General features: G+C 47.2%; 2 protein-coding genes across 2 annotated transcripts; both read right to left on the bottom strand.

The window, feature by feature from the left end:
• Positions 1-3910: 3910 nt before the first annotated feature.
• LOC106575842 (transmembrane protein 41A-A-like) lies at positions 3911-18225 on the bottom strand. Its single transcript, XM_045699526.1, is given in 5 exon segments — positions 3911-4738; positions 5296-5366; positions 12959-13120; positions 13818-13968; positions 17965-18225. Coding segments are annotated over 5 exon segments (840 nt in total). The 5' UTR covers positions 18132-18225; the 3' UTR covers positions 3911-4449.
• Positions 18226-22871: 4646 nt separating this feature from the next.
• Positions 22872-26718, bottom strand: LOC106575841 (zonadhesin-like). Its single transcript, XM_045699527.1, has 2 exons — positions 23523-26718; positions 22872-23459 (listed from the first exon to the last, which is right to left on the bottom strand). The coding sequence occupies exon 1, from the start codon at positions 26695-26697 to the stop codon at positions 24514-24516; it is 2184 nt and encodes a 727-aa protein (XP_045555483.1). The 5' UTR covers positions 26698-26718; the 3' UTR covers positions 22872-23459; positions 23523-24513.
• Positions 26719-26947: the final 229 nt, after the last annotated feature.

A 26947-nucleotide genomic window follows, 5' to 3' on the forward strand; every position in this document is an offset into this window, starting at 1 on the left:
GATCAGTCATGAATATTGTTATTTATTGTTCCTAATATCATCACATCATACTCTGGTATGTTGTCCTCTGATGAGGTTTTATTAATGTGATACAAATGTCTTTGAGCATTAACAAGCAGGGTTAGTGAGTTTTTGCACTTATCACTGATGCTCTTGTTTAAATGACTCCTCACATATGAACTCTGTTGTTGTTGTGTGACTTTAAGCAGGAAGTGACCCCGCTGTGTATGATGATGATCCTTTGCAGAGTCTACCTTAAACACTTTGTTTCTCCAGATAATTGATGTCAAGTGACTGAGGTGCTGTGGGTTCAGCCTGACTGCCTCAGCCTTGTAGGATGAGTGTCTGTGTGTATTATTATTTGTTGAATATGGTATTTTCATTGAAAATCACTGATGCTATGGGCTGTCTACCTCAATGCTGCTGCATGACAAGCATGTGAGAAGAACACACATCTGCTTGTGTTACTGGGTGACTGGCTGGCTGGGTGACTGACTGGGTGACTGACTGGCTGACTGACTGGGTGACTGACTGACTGCATGACTGGGTGACTGACTGGCTGCATGACTGGGTGACTGGCTGGCTGGGTGACTGGCTGACTGACTGGCTGCATGACTGGGTGACTGACTGACTGCATGACTGGGTGACTGACTGGCTGCATGACTGGGTGACTGGGTGACTGGCTGGCTGGGTGGGTGACTGGCTGACTGACTGGCTGCATGACTGGGTGACTGACTGACTGCATGACTGGGTCTGACTGCATGACTGGGTGACTGACTGGCTGCGTGACTGACTGACTGGCTGCGTGACTGACTGACTGGCTGCGTGACTGACTGACTGGGTGACTGACTGACTGACTGGCTGCGTGACTGACTGGCTGCGTGACTGACTGGCTGCGTGACTGACTGACTGGGTGACTGACTGGCTGCGTGACTGACTGACTGGGTGACTGACTGACTGGGTGACTGACTGACTGGGGTGGCTGGCTGTGTGACTGACTGACTGACTGACTGACTGACTGACTGACTTGTACATGTCAAGCAGGATTGCATAATGGCTATATCGTTACCTCTAACTACAGGCAAAATAAACTATGTGAATAAGAAACTCATGATGTCTATGTCAAACAAACAAATCAAAAGCTTCTAATTGTTGATTTGATGAAACAAGACTAGTGTTCAGCTGTAAAAGACAGCTTTATGGAAGCAGAGAAAGGCCTGTGGTTTACACTACAGTACTGGGGCACCAGATGTACTGTTACCCTGTATGGCCTGGTTTACACTACAGTACTGGGGCACCAGATGTACTGTTACCCTGTATGGCCTGGTTTACACTACAGTACTGAGGCACCAGATGTACTGTTACCCTGTATGGCCTGGTTTACACTACAGTACTGAGACACCAGATGTACTGTTACCCTGTTTGGCCTGGTTTACACTACAGTACTGAGGCACCAGATGTACTGTTACCCTGTATGGCCTGGTTTACACTACAGTACTGAGACACCAGATGTACTGTTACCCTGTATGGCCTGGTTTACACTACAGTACTGAGACACCAGATGTACTGTTACCCTGTTTGGCCTGGTTTACACTACAGTACTGAGGCACCAGATGTACTGTTACCCTGTATGGCCTGGTTTACACTACAGTACTGAGGCACCAGATGTGCTGTTACCCTGTATGGCCTGGTTTACACTACAGTACTGAGGCACCAGATGTACTGTTACCCTGTATGATTACAGGTGATGTCACAAGATGAGGTGCTGTTCCTTTACCCTGTATCCCATGATGGACTGCTATTATTGGGAGTGACATGTTCCACAGCTAGCAGGAAGTAAGACAACACAGAATGAAAACACTACCAGTTGGGTGTACAATAACTTCCCTCACAACACCACTCATGATGTCCTCTCTGTTAAAGCGTTGGAAACCTAAATTTAGCTGCATTCCACTGTGTATAGATTAGGCTACTGGTGAAAATCAATAGTACATTTACAAAAACAAATGATTTACCTTAACTTCACACATTTTCTGAATCGGTGCTCATGGTCACAGTCACAGACAGTTCAAAGTGCATCCGTCTCAAATAGTCATTCAGATTCCCATGTAAAATGGCTTTTTAACTTCCCTGGGCTACCCTAGTCTACAGCCAGTGGGATCGCGTGGCGCGAAATACAAATACCTCAAAAATGCTATAACTTAAATTTCTCAAACATATGACTATTTTACACCATTTTAAAGACAAGCCTCTTGTTAATCTAACCACATTGTCCGATTTTCAAAAAGGCTTTACAGCGAAAGCAAAACATTAGATTATGTCAGGAGAGTACCCTGCCAAAAATAATCACACAGCCATTTTCAAAGCAAGCATATATGTCACAAAAACCAAAACCACAGCTAAATGCAGCACTAACCTTTGATGATCTTCATCAGATGACACTCCTAGGACATTATGTTATACAATACATGCATGTTTTGTTCAATCAAGTTCATATTTATATCAAAAAACAGCTTTTTACATTAGCATGTGATGTTCAGAACTAGCATACCCATCGAAAACTTCCGGTGAATTTACTAAATTACTCATGATAAACGTTCACAAAATACATAACAATTTTTTAAAGAAATATAGATACAGAACTCCTTTATGCAATCGCAGTGTCGGATTTTAAAATAGCTTTTCGGCGAAAGCACATTTTGCAATATTCTGAGTACATAGCTCGGCCATCACGGCTAGCTATTTTGACACCGACCAAGTTTGGGGCTCACTAAACTCAGAATTACTATTAGAAAAATTGGATTACCTTTGCTGTTCTTCATCAGAATGCACTCCCAGGACTTCTATTTCAACAACAAATGTTGTTTTGGTTCCAAATAATCCATAGTTATATTCATATAGCTCCGTTTTGTTCGTGCGTTCAGGTCACTATCCGAAGGGTGATGCGCGAGCGCATTTCGTGACAAAAAAATTCAAAATATTCCATTACCGTACTTAGAAGCATGTCAAACACTGTTTAAAATCAATTTTTATGCTATTTTTCTCGTAAAATAGCGATAATATTCCAACCGGGCAACGTTGTATTCATTCAAAGGCTGAAATAATTTTTTGGGAGAATTCTCGTGACCGCGCATCTCCAGTGTCACTGTCCCCAGGCTGACCACTCACAAACTCTCCTGCTGTTCTTCGCCCAGAGACAGCAGACACCCCATTCCACTATTTGGCGGCTTTAGAGAGCCAATGGGAGCTTTAGAAAGTGTCACGTTACAGCACAGATGCTGTATTTTCCATAGAGATGCAACAGAAGGACAACAAATTGTCAGACAGGGCACTTCCTGTATGGAATCTTCTCAGGTTTTGGCCTGCCATATGAGTTCTGTTATACTCACAGACACCATTCAAACAGTTTTAGAAACTTTAGAGTGTTTTCTATCCAAATCTACTAATAATGTGCATATTCTCGTTTCTGGGCAAGAGTAGTAACCAGTTTAAATCGGGTACGTATTTTTATCTGGCCGTGCCCCCTAGCCCCAACACGTTAACTGACTAAAATATCAGAAATATATATTTTTGTGAATGAAATGCTCAACATTTGAAGAAAGTAATTTTTCCTCACGGCTAACTATCAGGAAGTTTGAAAAGACAGGCGGAGTGGGCAGGGAGCTTATATTCATGAGCTGGCCTTGACTGACAGCTCTTTGAAACCCCTATGTCAAACTGGACTGCAGTCCTGCAGTAAAATCAGCCCTAGCAAATCAGGTGAAACACAAACATTGAAATTGCATAATTTGTCATGTCTCTGCTGGGAGCGGTTCACAGCAGCACTGACGGATGTGTTGAATGACAACCCCCCCTTTTGTTCCATGCTTGAAGACCAGTAACACCAGACAGATGAAAGGGGAGACATAAGTCTCTCTACCATAGATGAATAGTGTCAACTTTTAATTATATTTGCTGACACCTTACAGCCCAATTTTGGCACCAGTAGAGTAGCTGTATAAACCACGCCCCTCCACAAACACGCCTTCTCCGATGTTGGTAACGAGGCAGTACTTATTTCAATTAGGTAAGAAAATATGTTACCGTTGCTGTATTAAAATGAGAGTTAGGGTGACCCCTTTTCCCTTAATAATCCTGCCTCCTGAATCCAAGTGTTTGACATGGGAGGAGGGGACCAGTAGCTTTATGACCAACCTTGATCAATGTTGGAGCAACAGTCATTTTTCATACTTTGATCTGGTTTCATCCAAATATCATCACATAACATGAAAAACATGATTTGACTGTTCATGACCTTTAAGTATCCTCGGCATAGTGGCAGTTAAGTCGTTTCTCTCCCCTAAAAAAGGTCTAAACTCCCCTGCGTAAAGCTGTAGTGATAGTGGCCAATCCAGTCCAGCAGGGTCAGTCAAGTTCAATCAGACCCAGCATGACTGTATTTCAGGAGGGTCATCTCCTCTTTCTGTCATCAGCTGCTTGTCCCTGGTTCTGTCTGTGTCCTCCATTCTGCTGCAGCCCGTCCAGTTGGAGATGGTTCTGGCTATAGCGCTTGATAAGGGCTCCGGGAAGCAGGGCCACACAGGCGATGGCCAACAGCTGTAGCAGCGTCCCCCAGGAGAAGATATCGTCCAGGGAAGAGATCTCTGACAGGATGGAGCCTGTCCGCACGCAGATGAAGTTATACGGGATCAAACCTGATGAAGGAGAGGAGAGACTGGGTTAGACCTCCTAGATAAACACTAGACCTGGGGAAGGAGAGGAGAGACTGGGTTAGACCTCCTAGATAAACACTAGACCTGGGGAAGGAGAGGAGAGACTGGGTTAGACCTCCTAGATAAACACTAGACCTGGGGAAGGAGAGGAGAGACTGGGTTAGACCTCCTAGATAAACACTAGACCTGGGGAAGGAGAGGAGAGACTGGGTTAGACCTCCTAGATAAACACTAGACCTGGGGAAGGAGAGGAGAGACTGGGTTAGACCTCCTAGATAAACACTAGACCTGGGGAAGGAGAGGAGAGACTGGGTTAGACCTCCTAGATAAACACTAGACCTGGGGAAGGAGAGGAGAGACTGGGTTAGACCTCCTAGATTAAGTCGATATCGGAGGAGGGAGAGTTTGGAACAGTAAAGGTGGAAAGTATCTGCCATTGGTAATTAATGACATCTGTTGTAGTAGTACTTCAATATAACAAGGGAGAGACTGTGTTAGCCTTCTGAGCTAAAGCCTAGACATTAACTCAGTGAGCTAATGAAAGTCTTCACGTCTTAAGCAAAATGATGTATCATGCGAGTGTCAGTTAGGAGTCATGGGGAAGAACCGCAGGAACAGGAGGAAGAAGAACAGACTGCTACGGTTCTCCTCCACCTGACGGAGAGAGAGAAGGAGAGGGGATGGGAGAATGGAGGAGGTAGAGAGAGAAGGAGAGGGGGTGGGAGAACGGAGGAGGTAGAGAGAGAAGGAGAGGGGGTGGGAGAACGGAGGTGGTAGAGAGGGAAGGAGAGGTGATGGGAGAACGGAGGAGGTAGAGAGAGAAGGAGAGGTGATGGGAGAACGGAGGAGGTAGAGAGAGAAGGAGAGGTGATGGGAGAACGGAGGAGGTAGAGAGAGAAGGAGAGGTGATGGGAGAACGGAGGAGGTAGAGAGAGAAGGAGAGGTGATGGGAGAACGGAGGAGGTAGAGAGAGAAGGAGAGGTGATGGGAGAACGGAGGAGGTAGAGAGAGAAGGAGAGGGGTGGGAGAACGGAGGAGGTAGAGAGGGAAGGAGAGGTGATGGGAGAACGGAGGAGGTAGAGAGAGAAGGAGAGGTGATGGGAGAACGGAGGAGGTAGAGAGAGAAGGAGAGGTGATGGGAGAACGGAGGAGGTAGAGAGAGAAGGAGAGGGGGTGGGAGAACGGAGGAGGTAGAGAGGGAAGGAGAGGTGATGGGAGAACGGAGGAGGTAGAGAGGGAAGGAGAGGTGATGGGAGAACGGAGGAGGTAGAGAGGGAAGGAGAGGTGATGGGAGAACGGAGGAGGTAGAGAGAGAAGGAGAGGTGATGGGAGAACGGAGGAGGTAGAGAGAGAAGGAGAGGTGGTGGGAGAACGGAGGAGGTAGAGAGGGAAGGAGAGGTGATGGGAGAATGGAGGAGGTAGAGAGAGAAGGAGAGGTGATGGGAGAACGGAGGAGGTAGAGAGAGAAGGAGAGGTGATGGGAGAACGGAGGAGGTAGAGAGAGAAGGAGAGGTGATGGGAGAACGGAGGAGGTAGAGAGAGAAGGAGAGGTGATGGGAGAACGGAGGAGGTAGAGAGAGAAGGAGAGGTGATGGGAGAACGGAGGAGGTAGAGAGAGAAGGAGAGGTGATGGGAGAACAGAGGAGGTAGAGAGAGAAGGAGAGGTGGTGGGAGAACGGAGGAGGTAGAGAGAGAAGGCGAGGGGGTGGAGAACGGAGGAGGTAGAGAGGGAAGGAGAGGTGATGGGAGAACGGAGGAGGTAGAGAGAGAAGGAGAGGTGATGGGAGAACGGAGGAGGTAGAGAGAGAAGGAGAGGTGATGGGAGAACGGAGGAGGTAGAGAGAGAAGGAGAGGTGATGGGAGAACGGAGGAGGTAGAGAGAGAAGGAGAGGTGATGGGAGAACGGAGGAGGTAGAGAGAGAAGGAGAGGTGATGGGAGAACGGAGGAGGTAGAGAGAGAAGGAGAGGTGATGGGAGAACGGAGGAGGTAGAGAGAGAAGGAGAGGTGATGGGAGAACGGAGGAGGTAGAGAGAGAAGGAGAGGTGATGGGAGAACGGAGGAGGTAGAGAGAGAAGGAGAGGTGATGGGAGAACGGAGGAGGTAGAGAGAGAAGGAGAGGTGATGGGAGAACGGAGGAGGTAGAGAGAGAAGGAGAGGTGATGGGAGAACGGAGGAGGTAGAGAGAGAAGGAGAGGTGATGGGAGAACGGAGGAGGTAGAGGGGGAAGGAGAGGTGATGGGAGAACGGAGGAGGTAGAGAGGGAAGGAGAGGTGATGGGAGAACGGAGGAGGTAGAGAGGGAAGGAGAGGTGATGGGAGAACGGAGGAGGTAGAGAGGGAAGGAGAGGTGATGGGAGAACGGAGGAGGTAGAGAGAGAAGGAGAGGTGATGGGAGAACGGAGGAGGTAGAGAGGGAAGGAGAGGTGATGGGAGAACGGAGGAGGTAGAGAGAAGGAGAGGTGATGGGAGAACGGAGGAGGTAGAGAGAGAAGGAGAGGGGGTGGGAGAACGGAGGAGGTAGAGGGAAGGAGAGGGGGTGGGAGAACGGAGGAGGTGAGAGGGAAGGAGAGGGGGTGGGAGAACGGAGGAGGTAGAGGGAAGGAGAGGGGGTGGGAGAACGGAGGAGGTAGAGAGGGAAGGAGAGGGGGTGGGAGAACGGAGGAGGTAGAGGGAAGGAGAGGTGATGGGAGAACGGAGGAGGTAGAGAGGGAAGGAGAGGGGGTGGGAGAACGGAGGAGGTAGAGAGGGAAGGAGAGGTGATGGGAGAACGGAGGAGGTAGAGAGGGAAGGAGAGGGGGTGGGAGAACGGAGGAGGTAGAGAGGGAAGGAGAGGGGGTGGGAGAACGGAGGAGGTAGAGAGAGAAGGAGAGGTGATGGGAGAACGGAGGAGGTAGAGAGGGAAGGAGAGGGGGTGGGAGAATGGAGGAGGTAGAAGAGAGGGGTGGGAGAACGGAGGAGGTAGAGGGGTGGGAGAACGGAGGAGGTAGAGGGGGTGGGAGAACGGAGAAGGTAGAGGGAAGGAGAGGGGGTGGGAGAACGGAGGAGGTAGAGGGAAGGAGAGGGGGTGGGAGAATGGAGGAGGTAGAGAGGGAAGGAGAGGGGGTGGAGAACGGAGGAGGTAGAGAGGGAAGGAGAGGGGGTGGGAGAACGGAGGAGGTAGAGAGGGAAGGAGAGGGGGTGGGAGAACGGAGGAGGTAGAGAGGGAAGGAGAGGGGTGGGAGAATGGAGGAGGTAGAGAGGGGTGGGAGAACGGAGGAGGTAGAGAGGGAAGGAGAGGGGGTGGGAGAACGGAGGAGGTAGAGAGGGAAGGAGAGGGGGTGGGAGAACGGAGGAGGTAGAGAGGGAAGGAGAGGGGGTGGGAGAATGGAGGAGGTAGAGAGGGTGGGAGAATGGAGGAGGTAGAGAGGGGTGGGAGAATGGAGGAGGTAGAGAGGGTGGGAGAGAGGAGGAGGTAGAGAGGGAAGGAGAGGGGGTGGGAGAATGGAGGAGGTAGAGAGGGAAGGAGAGGGGGGTGGAGAACGGAGGAGGTGGAGAGCGGAGGAGGTAGAGAGGGAAGGCGAGGGGGTGGGAGAACGGAGGAGGTAGAGAGAGAAGGAGAGGTGATGGGAGAACGGAGGAGGTAGAGAGAGAAGGAGAGGGGGTGGGAGAACGGAGGAGGTAGAGAGAGAAGGAGAGGTGATGGGAGAACGGAGGAGGTAGAGAGAGAAGGAGAGGTGATGGGAGAACGGAGGAGGTAGAGAGAGAAGGAGAGGTGATGGGAGAACGGAGGAGGTAGAGAGAGAAGGAGAGGTGATGGGAGAACGGAGGAGGTAGAGAGAGAAGGAGAGGTGATGGGAGAACGGAGGAGGTAGAGAGAGAAGGCGAGGGTGGAGAACGGAGGAGGTAGAGAGAGAAGGAGAGGTGATGGGAGAACGGAGGAGGTAGAGAGAGAAGGAGAGGTGATGGGAGAACGGAGGAGGTAGAGAGAGAAGGAGAGGGGGTGGGAGAACGGAGGTGGTAGAGAGGGAAGGAGAGGTGATGGGAGAACGGAGGAGGTAGAGAGAGAAGGAGAGGTGATGGGAGAACGGAGGAGGTAGAGAGAGAAGGAGAGGTGATGGGAGAACGGAGGAGGTAGAGAGAGAAGGAGAGGTGATGGGAGAACGGAGGAGGTAGAGAGAGAAGGAGAGGGGGTGGGAGAACGGAGGTGGTAGAGAGGGAAGGAGAGGTGATGGGAGAACGGAGGAGGTAGAGAGAGAAGGAGAGGTGATGGGAGAACGGAGGAGGTAGAGAGAGAAGGAGAGGTGATGGGAGAACGGAGGAGGTAGAGAGAGAAGGAGAGGTGATGGGAGAACGGAGGAGGTAGAGAGAGAAGGAGAGGTGATGGGAGAACGGAGGAGGTAGAGAGAGAAGGAGAGGTGATGGGAGAACGGAGGAGGTAGAGAGAGAAGGAGAGGTGATGGGAGAACGGAGGAGGTAGAGAGAGAAGGAGAGGTGATGGGAGAACGGAGGAGGTAGAGAGAGAAGGAGAGGTGATGGGAGAACGGAGGAGGTAGAGAGAGAAGGAGAGGTGATGGGAGAACGGAGGAGGTAGAGAGAGAAGGAGAGGTGATGGGAGAACGGAGGAGGTAGAGAGAGAAGGAGAGGTGATGGGAGAACGGAGGAGGTAGAGAGAGAAGGAGAGGTGGTGGGAGAATGGAGGAGGTAGAGAGGGAAGGAGAGGTGATGGGAGAATGGAGGAGGTAGAGAGAGAAGGAGAGGTGATGGGAGAACGGAGGAGGTAGAGAGAGAAGGAGAGGTGATGGGAGAACGGAGGAGGTAGAGAGAGAAGGAGAGGTGATGGGAGAACGGAGGAGGTAGAGAGAGAAGGAGAGGTGATGGGAGAACGGAGGAGGTAGAGAGAGAAGGAGAGGTGATGGGAGAACGGAGGAGGTAGAGAGAGAAGGAGAGGTGATGGGAGAACGGAGGAGGTAGAGAGAGAAGGAGAGGTGATGGGAGAACGGAGGAGGTAGAGAGAGAAGGAGAGGTGATGGGAGAACGGAGGAGGTAGAGAGAGAAGGAGAGGTGATGGGAGAACGGAGGAGGTAGAGAGGGAAGGAGAGGTGATGGGAGAACGGAGGAGGTAGAGAGAGAAGGAGAGGTGATGGGAGAACGGAGGAGGTAGAGAGGGAAGGAGAGGGGGTGGGAGAACGGAGGAGGTAGAGAGAGAAGGAGAGGTGATGGGAGAACGGAGGAGGTAGAGAGGGAAGGAGAGGGGGTGGGAGAACGGAGGAGGTAGAGAGGGAAGGAGAGGGGGTGGGAGAAAGGAGGAGGTAGAGAGGGAAGGAGAGGGGGTGGGAGAACGGAGGAGGTAGAGAGGGAAGGAGAGGGGGTGGGAGAACGGAGGAGGTAGAGAGAGAAGGAGAGGTGATGGGAGAACGGAGGAGGTAGAGGGAAGGAGAGGGGGTGGGAGAACGGAGGAGGTAGAGAGAGAAGGAGAGGTGATGGGAGAACGGAGGAGGTAGAGAGGGAAGGAGAGGGGTGGGAGAACGGAGGAGGTAGAGAGAGAAGGAGAGGTGATGGGAGAACGGAGGAGGTAGAGAGGGAAGGAGAGGGGTGGGAGAACGGAGGAGGTAGAGAGGGAAGGAGAGGGGGTGGGAGAATGGAGGAGGTAGAGAGGGAAGGAGAGGTGATGGGAGAACGGAGGAGGTAGAGAGGGAAGGAGAGGGGGTGGGAGAACGGAGGAGGTAGAGAGGGAAGGAGAGGTGATGGGAGAACGGAGGAGGTAGAGAGGGAAGGAGAGGGGGTGGGAGAATGGAGGAGGTAGAGAGGGAAGGAGAGGTGATGGGAGAACGGAGGAGGTAGAGAGGGAAGGAGAGGGGGTGGGAGAACGGAGGAGGTAGAGAGGGAAGGAGAGGTGGTGGGAGAACGGAGGAGGTAGAGAGGGAAGGAGAGGGGGTGGGAGAACGGAGGAGGTAGAGAGGGAAGGAGAGGGGGTGGGAGAATGGAGGAGGTAGAGAGGGGTGGGAGAACGGAGGAGGTAGAGGAGGGGTGGGAGAACGGAGAAGGTAGAGGGAAGGAGAGGGGGTGGGAGAACGGAGGAGGTAGAGAGGGAAGGAGAGGGGGTGGGAGAATGGAGGAGGTAGAGAGGGAAGGAGAGGGGGGTGGAGAACGGAGGAGGTAGAGAGGGAAGGAGAGGGGGTGGGAGAACGGAGGAGGTAGAGAGGGAAGGAGAGGGGGTGGGAGAACGGAGGAGGTAGAGAGGGAAGGAGAGGGGGTGGGAGAACGGAGGAGGTAGAGAGGGAAGGAGAGGGGGTGGGAGAATGGAGGAGGTAGAGGGGGTGGGAGAACGGAGGAGGTAGAGAGGGAAGGAGAGGGGGTGGGAGAACGGAGAAGGTGAGAGGGAAGGAGAGGGGGTGGGAGAATGGAGGAGGTAGAGAGGGTGGGAGAATGGAGGAGGTAGAGAGGGTGGGAGAATGGAGGAGGTAGAGAGGGTGGGAGAGAGGAGGAGGTAGAGAGGGAAGGAGAGGTGATGGGAGAATGGAGGAGGTAGAGAGGGAAGGAGAGGTGATGGGAGAACGGAGGAGGTAGAGAGAGAAGGAGAGGTGATGGGAGAACGGAGGAGGTGGAGAGCGGAGGAGGTAGAGAGGGAAGGAGAGGGGGTGGAGAACGGAGGTGGTAGAGAGAGAAGGAGAGGTGGTGGGAGAACGGAGGAGGTGGAGAGCGGAGGAGGTAGAGAGGGAAGGAGAGGGGGTGGAGAACGGAGGAGGTAGAGAGAGAAGGAGAGGTGATGGGAGAACGGAGGAGGTGGAGAGCGGAGGAGGTAGAGAGGGAAGGAGAGGGGGTGGAGAATGGAGGTGGTAGAGAGAGAAGGAGAGGTGATGGGAGAACGGAGGAGGTGGAGAGCGGAGGAGGTAGAGAGGGAAGGAGAGGGGTGGGAGAACGGAGGAGGTAGAGAGGGAAGGAGAGGGGTGGAGAACGGAGGAGGTAGAGAGGGAAGGAGAGGGGGTGGGAGAACGGAGGAGGTAGAGAGCGGAGGAGGTAGAGAGGGAAGGAGAGGGGGTGGAGAACGGAGGAGGTAGAGAGGGAAGGAGAGGGGGTGGAGAACGGAGGAGGTAGAGAGGGAAGGAGAGGGGGTGGGAGAACGGAGGAGGTGGAGAGGGGGTGGGAGAACGGAGGAGGTAGAGAGCGGAGGAGGTAGAGAGGGAAGGAGAGGGGGTGGGAGAACGGAGGAGGTGGAGAGGGGGTGGGAGAACGGAGGAGGAAGAGAGAACTGTCATTGTAAATGTACTTATTAATGAATGATTGGAGGGATATTACTAGAGTCCCAACACTGTAAAAGAATGTGGCATTCTGTATTCTTACCCTGTGTAACACGGTTAGTTATGTTTCCCTTGCCACTGTTTATGTATTCCTATTGGTTGGTTGAATTTACATATCAATAAGGTGTTATGCCATAGGTCATGCTTGCAGCTAGGGGGAGGTCACATTCTGAAATAGTGCATTTTATACATTATATACTTCTATGGCCTTTTATTGTCCCCAGCACAAGGTGCACATTTGTAATGATCAAGCTGTTTAATCAGCTTCTTGATATGCCACACCTGCCAGGTAGATGGATTAGCTTGGCAAAGGAGAAATGTTCACTAACAGGGATATAAACAAATGTCCGTACACAATTTGAGAAAAAGAAGCTTTTTGTGCGTATGGAAGATGTCTGGTGTCTTATGTCAGCTCATGAAACATGGGACCAACAATTTACATGTTGTGTTTCTATTTTAGTTCAGTGTATATTTGTGTGTACAGTACCTGTTAGATATTGGTGGCTTCCTGGGATGCACTTTTCTGTGTTATTGCTGTAAGAAAGAGTTACCCAGCATGCTCTAATTCAGTTATTTCCATGCCAACAGGCAATTCACAAATCTGCAGTGATCAACATACTGTTGTCCTGAACATGTATTTCCTGGTGTCTATCATCAGAATAATCACCAATCAACTGGGACCAAACCAAAAACCCAAGAGAGTCAGGAAGTAGATCACATCTGTTACACTGGTGATCAGACCAGTCTTCTGGTCTGCACTGGACAACTGTTACACCTGTCTAACCTAATGTGTAAGCCAAGGACACTGTAAGAGGAGACCCACACACACACCCCTCTAGTCTATCTTTAGAGAATTGTAATCAAAGGACATGTGGTGAAGGAAGGGCCTGTATCCCCCCAGTCATACACCCTCCTCCAACAAGCCCATGGTACTGTGGTCTGGGACAACATACTGTCTCTCTCTCACACCTTGTTCTGCAGCCTGTCCACCTGGTCAGGGAACAAGCGTATGATGTAGCTCTTCCCGAAGGCAGCAGACAGCAGGTAACAGAAGGTAGAGCCGGTGGTGGTCAGAAGACAGGCCAGGACCAGACCCTGCCATGGACCAAACAGCGCCCCCGCCAGCATGTTCTGGGAAGCACAGGAGATGAGCTTGGTGAGCACTGGTGGAAAAAGTACCCAATTGTCATACTTGAGTAAAAGTAAAGATACCGTCATAGAAAATTACTCAAGTGAAAGTCACCCAGTAAAATAATACTTGAGTAAAAGGTCAAAGTATATGGTTTTAAATATACTTAAGTACCAGAAGTTAACTGAAAACCTATAAATCATTTCAAATTGCTTATATTAAGCAAACCAAACGACACACTGTTCTAGTTTGTTTATCTCCAGATAGCCAGGGGCACACTCCAACACTCCAACATTATTTACAAATGAAGCATGTGTGTTTAGTGAGTCTGCCAGATCAGAGGCAGTCGGGATAAGTGTGTGAATTGGACAATTTTCTGTCCTGCTAAGCATTCAAAATGTGACGAGTACTTTTGGGTGTCAGGAAAAATGTATGGAGTAAAAACAACATTATTTTCTTTAGGAATGTAGTGAAATAAAAGTAGTAAACAATATAAATAGTAAAGTACAGATACCCCAAAAAACGAGCAGTACTTTAAAGTATTTTTACTTAAGTACTTTCCACCCCTGATGGTGAGGGTCAGGAGGCAGGCTGTTCTGACCATGGATGGAGGTTCTGCTCTTAGGGTCATAGGTTCATGGACACGTGGAAACAGTTTGTGTGTGTTCCATGGATGAGTGTAATGTTAGTCCCTCTCACCAGGAAGGAGGAGCCAGGGATGGCGAAGGACTGTTTGTAGAGGTAGGCACTACAGAACAGCAGCACCACGTAGCCTGTGTGTTCTGTCTTATAGAACTGCAGCATCTCAGCCAGCTCCCTCAGCTCATCCAGGTCCGACGGGAACTTCAGTCTGGAGGGAAACGAACACCAGCAACATCAGATAACATGGTTCCTAGTACTAGTGTCAGATTTAGACCTAAATATTGGCACCTAGTTACTGTTTGCACCAGGGAGAAGTTTTTTTTTTTTTCTTCAAATGGGAATTGAGGACACTGAGGACAGAGCATTTAAGGTAACACAGGTGAAGGCCATAGGAAGGGGTCATAGGAAGGGGTTATAGGTCATAGGAAGGGGTTATAGGAAGGAGTTATAGGTCATAGGAAGGGGTTATAGGAAGGGGATATAGGTCAAAGGAAGGGGTTATAGGTCATAGGAAGGGGTTATAGGTCATAGGAAGGGGTTATAGGAAGGGGATATAGGTCATAGGAAGGGGTTATAGGTCATAGGAAGGGGTTATAGGAAGGAGTTATAGGTTATAGGAAGGGGTTATAGCCAGCCATAGTACACACAGTACAGACATACTATGGTTGTATATACTATGGCTGTGTATACTACGGCTGTCTATACTACAGCAGTATATACTATGGCTGTGTATTCTACGGCTGTCTATACTACAGCAGTATATACTGCGGCTGTGTATACTGCGGCTGTGTATACTATGGCTGTGTATACTATGGCTGTGTATACTATGGCTGTATATACTATGGCTGTCTATACTATGGCTGTCTATACTATGGCTGTATATACTATGGCTGTGTATACTATGGCTGTGTATACTATGGCTGTGTATACTATGGCTGTGTATACTATGGCTGTGTATACTATGGCTGTCTATACTATGGCTGTGTATACTATGGCTGTATATACTATGGCTGTGTATACTATGGCTGTATATACTATGGCTGTGTATACTATGGCTGTATATACTATGGCTGTATATACTATGGCTGTGTATACTATGGCTGTGTATACTATGGCTGTCTATACTATGGCTGTGTATACTATGGCTGTATATACTATGGCTGTGTATACTATGGCTGTGTATACTATGGCTGTATATACTATGGCTGTGTATACTATGGCTGTATATACTATGGCTGTGTATACTATGGCTGTCTATACTATGGCTGTCTATACAGCCGTAGTATACACAGCCATAGTACAGACAGCCATAGTATACACAGCCCAGCCGTAGTATACACAGCCGTAGTATACACAGCCGTAGTACACACAGCCGTAGTACACAGCCGTAGTTGTAGTCATATAGGGAAGACATAATGCTCAGCCCCCAGTCTGCTGGTGTATGACTAGTCTAAACTTGACTCTCTAGAGTATTGGGAATCTGGGGATACCCTAATCTGACATCATAGACAGGTCAAACACAGACTAAAGTGGGCATGGCTGGTGCCCGTGTGCAGGCATGAGAGAGAGGGAGAGGTTTCCAGATGGCGGAGAGAAGGATGTGTTTGAGAGAGTATGAAACAGGATATGGGACAGAAATAGCGGCTTTTGCTCTGGGATTTCTGCCTCTGCTAGTTTCGATGCTGGAAGTTTCAGGCTCCTCAGCCGTGACACAGACACACGCAAACAGAATGAACCATGAAACCTAAGCTGCTGGTATCACATCTAATTGTTGAGCTATATGGGATGAATGGAAGGCAAAGCCACTGTGGTTAGGATCTCAGGTGTGTATTCCTCAGCACATCGTGTCCAGTGTTATGTCCTGGGTAGCACCTCATCAGAACCGTCAGGTGTGTATTCCTCAGCACACCGTGTCCAGTGTTATGTCCTGGGTAGCACCTCATCAGGACCGTCCGGTGTGTATTCCTCAGCACACCGTGTCCAGTGTTATGTCCTGGGTAGCACCTCATCAGAACCGTCCGGTGTGTATTCCTCAGCACATCGTGTCCAGTGTTATGTCCTGGGTAGCACCTCATCAGAACCGTCCGGTGTGTATTCCTCAGCACACTGTGTCCAGTGTTATGTCCTGGGTAGCACCTCATCAGAACCGTCCGGTGTGTATTCCTCAGCACACCGTGTCCATTGTTATGTCCTGGGTAGCACCTCATCAGAACCGTCCGGTGTGTATTCCTCAGCACACCGTGTCCAGTGTTATGTCCTGGGTAGCACCTCATCAGAACCGTCCGGTGTGTATTCCTCAGCACACCGTGTCCAGTGTTATGTCCTGGGTAGCACCTCATCAGAACCGTCCGGTGTGTATTCCTCAGCACACCGTGTCCAGTGTTATGTCCTGGGTAGCACCTCATCAGAACCGTCCGGTGTGTATTCCTCAGCACACCGTGTCCAGTGTTATGTCCTGGGTAGCACCTCATCAGAACCGTCCGGTGTGTATTCCTCAGCACACCGTGTCCAGTGTTATGTCCTGGGTAGCACCTCATCAGAACCGTCCGGTGTGTATTCCTCAGCACACCGTGTCCAGTGTTATGTCCTGGGTAGCACCTCATCAGAACCGTCCGGTGTGTATTCCTCAGCACACCGTGTCCAGTGTTATGTCCTGGGTAGCACCTCATCAGAACCGTCCGGTGTGTATTCCTCAGCACACTGTGTCCAGTGTTATTTCCTGGGTAGCACCTCATCAGAACCGTCCGGTGTGTATTCCTCAGCACACCGTGTCCATTGTTATGTCCTGGGTAGCACCTCATCAGAACCGTCCGGTGTGTATTCCTCAGCACACCGTGTCCAGTGTTATGTCCTGGGTAGCACCTCATCAGAACCGTCCGGTGTGTATTCCTCAGCACACCGTGTCCATTGTTATGTCCTGGTTAGCACCTCATCAGAACCATCCGGTGTGTATTCCTCAGCACACCGTGTCCAGTGTTATGTCCTCGGTAGCACCTCATCAGAACCGTCCGGTGTGTATTCCTCAGCACACCATGTCCAGTGTTATGTCCTGGGTAGCACCTCATCAGAACCATCCGGTGTGTATTCCTCAGCACACTGTCCAGTGTTATGTCCTGGGTAGCACCTCATCAGAACCGTCCGGTGTGTATTCCTCAGCACACTGTGTCCAGTGTTATTTCCTGGGTAGCACCTCATCTGAACCAGTCCGGTGTGTATTCCTCAGCACACTGTGTCCAGTGTTATGTCCTGGGTAGCACCTCATCAGAACCGTCCGGTGGTGGACCTCGCAGGAGACCATATAGACCCAGTGGTGCCCTCCTGTCCAGGCTGTCCATCCACCTCCGTCTACCATCACCTCTGGATGTCTGTTCTCTAATAGGAGTGTACAGGGCTGATAAACATGACGCCAGGGTCGTGAAACTCCTTTATAATTAGGTACGGTGAAATATGATGGGACGATGACATAATGCCAACCAAGACGAGTGTGTCCCGTCCAGGGTTAGGTCAGAGCTGTATGTTCTCATACTCATCAGACTGAGGAGGACAGTATTTCAGGCCAAGTGAACCTAAGCCAACCAAGAGAGGCCATGGCCAGGTCTCCACTGGGGCAGAAACCATAGGAGAGGTGGGGCTGGATGAGACACACAGGGGTTTAGAGTAGGCCTATAGGAACATCATCTGAAAACAGGAACTACTGTGATATTATCACCTAATGCTGTCAAACAACACCATCAGACAAGGACAAATACTTTGGGAGAACAGCAACCAGCTGTGACATGTCCTCTGAATTAGCCTACACTGACAGTCAGGTGTTTGATGATGCCATTTAGATAACTTGTCATGCAATCATCTGAGGGAAATGAGATGCTGCCAAACGCAGTGATTATTACAGCACCTCAATGGACTCTGCGCTGTCTGTCAATGCACTTATCAACATCATAATCACACAACAGATAACCACTCTGGGAGTACTCTGAGACTTTATACTAGATCTATTACATAAATGGTGATGTCACTATGCTAATATAACACTGTGGAAGTGGCTATATATTGACTTATTTGTAAAGTTATATATGTAAACATGTCCTAGAAAGTGTCATTGCACAAGCAGGCAGCTGCTGTAGCCTATAATTATTCTGCTAATAGCTGAAAAGTCTTGCGACATCTACCAAATTGTAGCTATAGATCTGTTGAGGCTGGCTACCTGTACTCAACAACTTCCATGTCCCCGGCTCCCTCTGCGCTCTCGTTGTTTAACTCCACCTCATGTCGCCGGTGATGTTGCGGTCCGGGCGGCAGGAAAGAGGACAGGAGATAGAGGTAGAAAGTTGCCCCTCCTACCACAGACAATAAACCCGAAATGGAGCCCATTGCTACGCGCTACACCGACCTCCTATCAGAAAGGCTTGTTCGGTGACCGACTCCCGGTGTCGGTGTTGAGAAGTGAACGTCACAGAATAACTTCTGACGGTTGCCCTGTGGTCGTGGAAGGCTTTCAACTATATCTTCACTAGAGGGCAGCCTCGTGTTCTCTCTGGTGGTGCACGGGTCAACTGCCAGACTAGAGTACTGAGGATCACTGTCTGGACCTTGATGTTATAAACTACAGTTGGCTCTCTCTACACCAAAGGATGTTTTTGGGCAACAAGCTTGTTTCTCTGCACTATAACAGCTGGTGTATGATGAAGGTATTATATTGTTTCTCTGCACTACAACAGCTGGTGTATGATGAAGGTATTATCTTGTTTCTCTGCACTACAACAGCTGGTGTATGATGAAGGTATTATCTTGTTACTCTGCACTACAACAGCTGGTGTATGATGAAGGTATTATCTTGTTTCTCTCCACTACAACAGCTGGTGTATGATGAAGGTATTATCTTGTTTCTCTGCACTACAACAGCTGGTGTATGATGAAGGTATTATCTTGTTTCTCAGCACTACAACAGCTGGTGTATGATGAAGGTATTATCTTGTTACTCTCCACTACAACAGCTGGTGTATGATGAAGGTATTATCTTGTTTCTCTGCACTACAACAGCTGGTGTATGATGAAGGTATTATCTTGTTACTCTCCACTACAACAGCTGGTGTATGATGAAGGTATTATCTTGTTTCTCTCCACTACAACAGCTGGTGTATGATGAAGGTATTATCTTGTTTCTCTGCACTACAACAGCTGGTGTATGATGAAGGTATTATCTTGTTTCTCTGCACTACAACAGCTGGTGTATGATGAAGGTATTATCTTGTTTCTCAGCACAACAGCTGGTGTATGATGAAGATATTATCTTGTTTCTCTGCACTACAACAGCTGGTGTATGATGAAGGTATTATCTTGTTTCTCTGCACTATAACAGCTGGTGTATGATGAAGGTATTATCTTGTTTCTCTGCACTACAACAGCTGGTGTATGATGAAGGTATTATCTTGTTTCTCTGCACTATAACAGCTGGTGTATGATGAAGGTATTATCTTGTTTCTCTGCACTACAACAGCTGGTGTATGATGAAGGTATTATCTTGTTACTCTCCACTACAACAGCTGGTGTATGATGAAGGTATTATCTTGTTTCTCTGCACTACAACAGCTGGTGTATGATGAAGGTATTATCTTGTTTCTCTGCACTACAACAGCTGGTGTATGATGAAGGTATTATCTTGTTTCTCTCCACTACAACAGCTGGTGTATGATGAAGGTATTATCTTGTTTCTCTCCACTACAACAGCTGGTGTATGATGAAGGTATTGTTTTGTTTCTCTGCACTATAACAGCTGGTGTATGATGAAGGTATTATATTGTTTCTCTGCACTATAACAGCTGGTGTGTGATGAAGGTATTATATTGTTTCTCTGCACTATAACAGCTGGTGTATGATGAAGGTATTATCTTGTTTCTCTGCACTACAACAGCTGGTGTATGATGAAGGTATTATCTTGTTTCTCTGCACTACAACAGCTGGTGTATGATGAAGGTATTATCTTGTATCTCTGTACTACAACAGCTGGGTTATGATGAAGGTATTATTACATTGTTAATAATGTATTACAACACTACAACACCAAGTAGTGAAACTGAGTGAAGTTACACTCAGCCACCAGTAGAGGGCAGGTTCAATTGGGGCTCATGTACAGTACAACACACTGAAACCCGCCCTACTGTACATGGCTTATAGCTTACAGAAACGTACCACCTGTATTGTGTATGCAGACACACTGATCCACCACATTAACCTGGTCACACCAAGGATCCAAACTCACCTCGTGTCTGCCTTGATGTTCATACATCTCCATGGAACCCAGAACGATATGTGACCACTTGGTTAATAAGACTCATCAACACTATTGGAAGGGCACTCAAATCGCTTAAAATAACCCTCATCAAGATCTGTTGCTTGTTCCTAATAGTCTGACATCACGTCGTTATTATTACAAATAGATGATTCACTTCTCATAGTGGTGCTCATCTAGTACAGTCAGATCAAACATGATTCACTTCTCACAGTGGTGCTCATCTAGTACAGTCAGATCAAACATGATTCACTTCTCACAGTGGTGCTCATCTAGTACAGTCAGATCAAACATGATTCACTTCTCACAGTGGTGCTCATCTAGTACAGTCATATCAAACATGATTCACTTCTCACAGTGGTGCTCATCTAGTACAGTCAGATCAAACATGATTCACTTCTCACAGTGGTGCTCATCTAGTACAGTCAGATCAAACATGATTCACTTCTCACAGTGGTGCTCATCTAGTACAGTCAGATCAAACATGATTCACTTCTCACAGTGGTGCTCATCTAGTACAGTCAGATCAAACATGATTCACTTCTCACAGTGGTGCTCATCTAGTACAGTCAGATCAAACATGATTCACTTCTCACAGTGGTGCTCATCTAGTACAGTCAGATCAAACATGATTCACTTCTCACAGTGGTGCTCATCTAGTACAGTCAGATCAAACATGATTCACTTCTCACAGTGGTGCTCATCTAGTACAGTCAGATCAAACATGATTCACTTCTCACAGTGGTGCTCATCTAGTACAGTCAGATCAAACATGATTCACTTCTCACAGTGGTGCTCATCTAGTACAGTCAGATCAAACATGATTCACTTCTCACAGTGGTGCTCATCTAGTACAGTCAGATCAAACATGATTCACTTCTCACAGTGGTGGTCTGTCTCGCAAGATCCTATAATGATTCATTAGTATTTTACATAAAACTGAATAGAATATACTGTAACATAGACCTATAATGTTACGCCAAAAACACCTGTCATTTCTTATCTGAAAATAATAAATCACAAATAAACTCTGCCAAAAGTCAACACAGTGCCACTAGGCAGGATATATGCTTTGATTGAAACGAAATAGGCCAACAAGAAAAAGGTTAATAGTTTGTTAACACCATCTGCTTTAATTCAAGTTTCAAGTTAATGTCACGTTCACAAGTACAGTGAAATGCCCTTCTTGCTAGCTCTAAACCCAACAACGCAGTACTTAAAAATAACATACAGTAGAACAAAAACAAGAAGAAAATAAAATAAAGGAAGTAAGAAGCTATATACAGGGTCAGTTCCAATAGCATATTGACAATGTGCAGGCATACTGGTGATAGAGGTAGGTATGTATAGGGGTCAGGTGACTAGGCATCAGAATATATGATTAACAGAGTAGCAGCAGCGTAAATTATTGTGTGTGTATGTATGTGTGTGTATAGATATATATATATATATATATTAGAGTCAGTATACATGTGTGTGTTGGAGTGTCAGTGTGTGTGTATAAAGTCCTGCGAGTCTGCATAGAGACAGTGCAAAAATATAAATGTTACACAAAGGGTGTTCAGGAGCCTGTTGGTGTCAGACTTGATGCAGTGGTACCGCTTGCTGTGCGGAAACAGAGAGAAAAGTGTATGGCTTGGGTGGCTGGAGTCCAACAATTTTCCGGGCGTTCCTTTTACACCGCATGATATAGAGGTCCTGGATGGCAGGGAGCTCGGCCCCAGTGATGTACCGGCTGTCTGCACCACCCTCTGTAGCGCCATGCGATCGAGGGCGGTGCTGTTGCCATACCAAGCAGCGATGCAGCCAGTCCAGATGCTCTCAACGGTGCAGCTGTAGAACTTTGAGGATTTGAGGGCCCATTCCAAACCTTTTCAACCTCCTGAGGGGGAAGAGGTGCTCATCAAACAGTCATTCTAGAAGATCTGAATGCCTATTTAAACTGATCTAAACTGATTGATATCAAATGATTGGCATGCAGTTAGAAAATGTGAAGAATCATTCACGATTGACAATGATGGCCCATTTTGAAATGAGGTATGCCTAACAGTGTTTATAAATGTTTCTTGAAACCATATGTGTGGGCTAACAGTGTTTATAAATGTTTCTTGAGACCATATGTGTGGGCTAACAGTGTTTATAAATGTTTCTTGAGACCATATGTGTGGGCTAACAGTGTTTATAAATGTTTCTTGAGACCATATGTGTGGGCTAACACAGTGTTTATAAATGTTTCTTGAGACCATATGTGTGGGCTAACAGTGTTTATAAATGTTTCTTGAGACCATATGTGTGGGCTAACACAGTGTTTATAAATGTTTCTTGAGACCATATGTGTGGGCTAACAGTGTTTATAAATGTTTCTTGAGACCATATGTGTGGGCTAACACAGTGTTTATAAATGTTTCTTGAGACCATATGTGTGGGCTAACAGTGTTTATAAATGTTTCTTGAGGCCATATGTGTGGGCTAACAGTGTTTATAAATGTTTCTTGAGACCATATGTGTGGGCTAACAGTGTTTATAAATGTTTCTTGAGGCCATATGTGTGGGCTAACAGTGTTTATAAATGTTTCTTGAGGCCATATGTGTGGGCTAACAGTGTTTATAAATGTTTCTTGAGGCCATATGTGTGGGCTAACAGTGTTTATAAATGTTTCTTGAGACCATATGTGTGGGCTAACAGTGTTTATAAATGTTTCTTGAGGCCATATGTGTGGGCTAACACAGTGTTTATAAATGTTTCTTGAGACCATATGTGTGGGCTAACAGTGTTTATAAATGTTTCTTGAGGCCATATGTGTGGGCGTAGGGAGACGTTACAGTTGGAGGATACATTTTATTCTATTACAATATTCAATGGGCTCCTTCTGTCAGTAAAACTCTGAGAAACTACATCATAAAAGATTATAATATTTCACTCCTTCAGCTAAAGAAAATATCACTACGCCACTGATTTGATTAATCGTAGCAAAACACGCTCAAAATAAATGTCCCACAAGATATTGTAGCCTATAGCTTTTCCAACTTCCAAAGAGGAATAGCAGAGAGGCTTGTGTATATTGTCAGATCCTCTGTGTACTGTACGTTTCCCCAGGCTAAACGCCAAAGCATTTCTGTGACAATAGACAACAGCAGCTCAAGGACAGAACTACATACGTTGTTCTCCTGGAACAAGGCACTGCTCCTAACAAACTGGATGGCATCCTGCTCCACCGCTGGAGTGAAAGCTTTTACTGCCAATCCATGTGACGTCCACAAATAATAGCTTGTTTTTTTTTACGTGTCCATTTTGTTGAAATCTATTTTACTGTTGTCTTGCATGTTAAAAGGGGAGTTAACACATCAGTCTGTAAATGTGTGTAGCATACCGTGTTAACCAGAGGCACACACAGGTGTCAGTGGAACACCTCAGAATGTCAGAGGAACACCTCAGAATGTCAGTGGAACACCTCAGAATGTCAGTGGAACACCTCAGAATGTCAGAGGAACACCTCAGAATGTCAGTGGAACACCTCAGAATGTCAGAGGAACACCTCAGAATGTCAGAGGAACACCTCAGAATGTCAGTGGAACACCTCAGAATGTCAGTGGAACACCTCAGAATGTCAGAGGAACACCTCAGAATGTCAGTGGAACACCTCAGAATGTCAGAGGAACACCTCAGAATGTCAGTGGAACACCTCAGAATGTCAGAGGAACACCTCAGAATGTCAGAGGAACACCTCAGAATGTCAGTGGAACACCTCAGAATGTCAGTGGAACACCTCAGAATGTCAGAGGAACACCTCAGAATGTCAGAGGAACACCTCAGAATGTCAGAGGAACACCTCAGAATGTCAGAGGAACATCCGCTTCCTAGTTGACGGCAGAATAACTCCATGTTCTAAATGGGAACGTATTGGTAACTGGACAGCAAGTCTAGATGCACTGTCTTTCTTCATCTCCCCACAACAAAATAACATGTTGTTTTATAATAAATAAAAATATGTAATGTAAAAACCCACAGACACTACAAAAATGGCCAAAAATATATTTGCAAAAAGAAAAACATGATCCATCACAGTAGGTTATTTCACCAACACTCTTAATTACAAAATATAATATTCTCGTCGTCCTTCTTATTTCTAACAAAAAAGATCACGAGGTTCTTCTATAGAGGCTTTCAAAAAGGCAGATGAATACAAGGAATATGCTGTTAAATGGTGAACAAAAATACATCTAGCAATAATCGTTCTGTAATAATCATGTTGTATTCGGTGTGTTTACGGTGAGACCAGGCATCAAGAGTGAACCAATAGGAGGCCAAGGGAATCTGCAGAATCCACTATTCAAAGACCTAACCGTTAATACAAATGAGTCAGAATATATATTATTGTCCCCGTATTTCGTCATTCTAAAAAGACTAGGCTACTCATTCTTGTGTACCGATTTCTAAACTTGTCCAACAAACGCTAGCGTAGCCTACCTACCATTGCACATCTTTACTACAGTAGACCTATACTTAATGAATAGGACCGGAGTTGAATCTACGGGAGACCTATACTTAATGAATAGGACCGGAGTTGAATCTACGGTAGGCCTATACTTAATGAATAGGACCGGAGCTGAATCTACGGTAGGCCAATACTTAATGAATAGGACCGGAGTTGAATCTACGGTAGGCCTATACTTAATGAATAGGACCGGAGCTGAATCTACGGTAGGCCTATACTTAATGAATAGGACCGGAGTTGAATCTACGGTAGGCCTATACTTAATGAATAGGACCGGAGCTGAATCTACGGTAGGCCTATGCTTAATGAATAGGACCGGAGTTGAATCTACGGTAGGCCTATACTTAATGAATAGGACCGGAGTTGAATCTACAGTAGGCCTATACTTAATGAATAGGACCGGAGCTGAATCTACGGTAGGCCTACGCTTAATGAATAGGACCGGAGTTGAATCTACGGTAGGCCTACACTTAAAGAATAGGACCGGAGTTGAATCTACGGTAGGCCTACGCTTAATGAATAGGACCGGAGTTGAATCTACGGTAGACCTACGCTTAATGAATAGGACCGGAGTTGAATCTACGGTAGGCCTACACTTAAAGAATAGGACCGGAGTTGAATCTACGGTAGGCCTACGCTTAATGAATAGGACCGGAGTTGAATCTACGGTAGACCTACGCTTAATGAATAGGACCGGAGTTGAATCTACGGTAGGCCTACGCTTAATGAATAGGACCGGAGTTGAATCTACGGTAGGCCTATGCTTAATGAATAGGACCGGAGTTGAATCTACGGTAGGCCTACGCTTAATGAATAGGACCGGAGTTGAATCTACGGTAGGCCTACGCTTAATGAATAGGACCGGAGTTGAATCTACGGTAGACCTACGCTTAATGAATACGACCGGAGTTGAATCTACGGTAGGCCGATGCTTAATGAATAGGACCGGAGTTGAATCTACGGTAGACCTACGCTTAATGAATAGGACCGGAGTTGAATCTACGGTAGGCCTACGCTTAATGAATAGGACCGGAGTTGAATCTACGGTAGACCTACGCTTAATGAATAGGACCGGAGTTGGATCTACGGTAGACCTACGCTTAATGAATAGGACCGGAGTTGAATCTACGGTAGACCTACGCTTAATGAATAGGACCGGAGTTGAATCTACGGTAGGCCTACGCTTAATGAATAGGACCGGAGTTGAATCTACGGTAGACCTACGCTTAATGAATAGGACCGGAGTTGAATCTACGGTAGGCCTACGCTTAATGAATAGGACCGGAGTTGAATCTATTGAATCTACGGTAGGCCTATGCTTAATGAATACGACTGGAGTTGAATCTACAGTAGGCCTACGCTTAATGAATAGGACCGGAGTTGAATCTACGGTAGACCTATGCTTAATGAATACGACCGGAGTTGAATCTACGGTAGGTCTATGCTTAATGAATAGGACCGGAGTTGAATCTACGGTAGGTCTATGCTTAATGAATAGGACCGGAGTTGAATCTACGGTAGGTCTATGCTTAATGAATAGGACCGGAGTTGAATCTACGGTAGGCCTACGCTTAATGAATACGACCGGAGTTGAATCTACGGTAGGCCTACGCTTAATGAATACGACCGGAGTTGAATCTACGGTAGACCTACGCTTAATGAATACGACCGGAGTTGAATCTACGGTAGACCTACGCTTAATGAATACGACCGGAGTTGAATCTACGGTAGGCCTACGCTTAATGAATAGGCCCGGAGTTGAATCTACGGTAGACCTACGCTTAATGAATACGACCGGAGTTGAATCTACGGTAGGCCTACGCTTAATGAATACGACCGGAGTTGAATCTACGGTAGGCCTATGCTTAATGAATACGACCGGAGTTGAATCTACGGTAGACCTACGCTTAATGAATACGACCGGAGTTGAATCTACGGTAGGCCTATGCTTAATGAATACGACTGGAGTTGAATCTACGGTAGGCCTACGCTTAATGAATAGGACCGGAGTTGAATCTACGGTAGGCCTACGCTTAATGAATAGGACCGGAGTTGAATCTACGGTAGGCTTGTTGCCTCTTCTCCAAGGCGAGTAGAGTGTGAATCTATGGACTTCAGGGAGAGCTAAAATGAGTCTTACATTAGGAACCATTCACATTCCACGTACGGAATCTGAATCAATGTAGTGTTCAGTAATTACAGGGCTTTGAAACACTGAAACTACTGTCATATCGCCCAATGTACTAGAGTAGTAGGACTTTTCATTACCTGTATGCAAGTATGAGTGTGTATTAGCTGGTAGACCTACTTCTGAACAGAAACAGGCTTTAAAACACATCATCCCTACAGCTGAGATGAAAATGCTAACCAGCAAAAAGAAAATAGGCAAATTGATGTAAGTT

This window comes from Salmo salar, chromosome ssa17 (assembly GCF_905237065.1).
Source record: "Salmo salar chromosome ssa17, Ssal_v3.1, whole genome shotgun sequence".
Taxonomy (NCBI): domain Eukaryota; kingdom Metazoa; phylum Chordata; class Actinopteri; order Salmoniformes; family Salmonidae; genus Salmo; species Salmo salar.

Bases quoted from the DNA above. Each gene is read 5' to 3' on its own strand.
- LOC106575841 (XM_045699527.1), bottom strand. From the start codon at position 26,697: ATGGTTCCTAATGTAAGACTCATTTTAGCTCTCCCTGAAGTCCATAGA.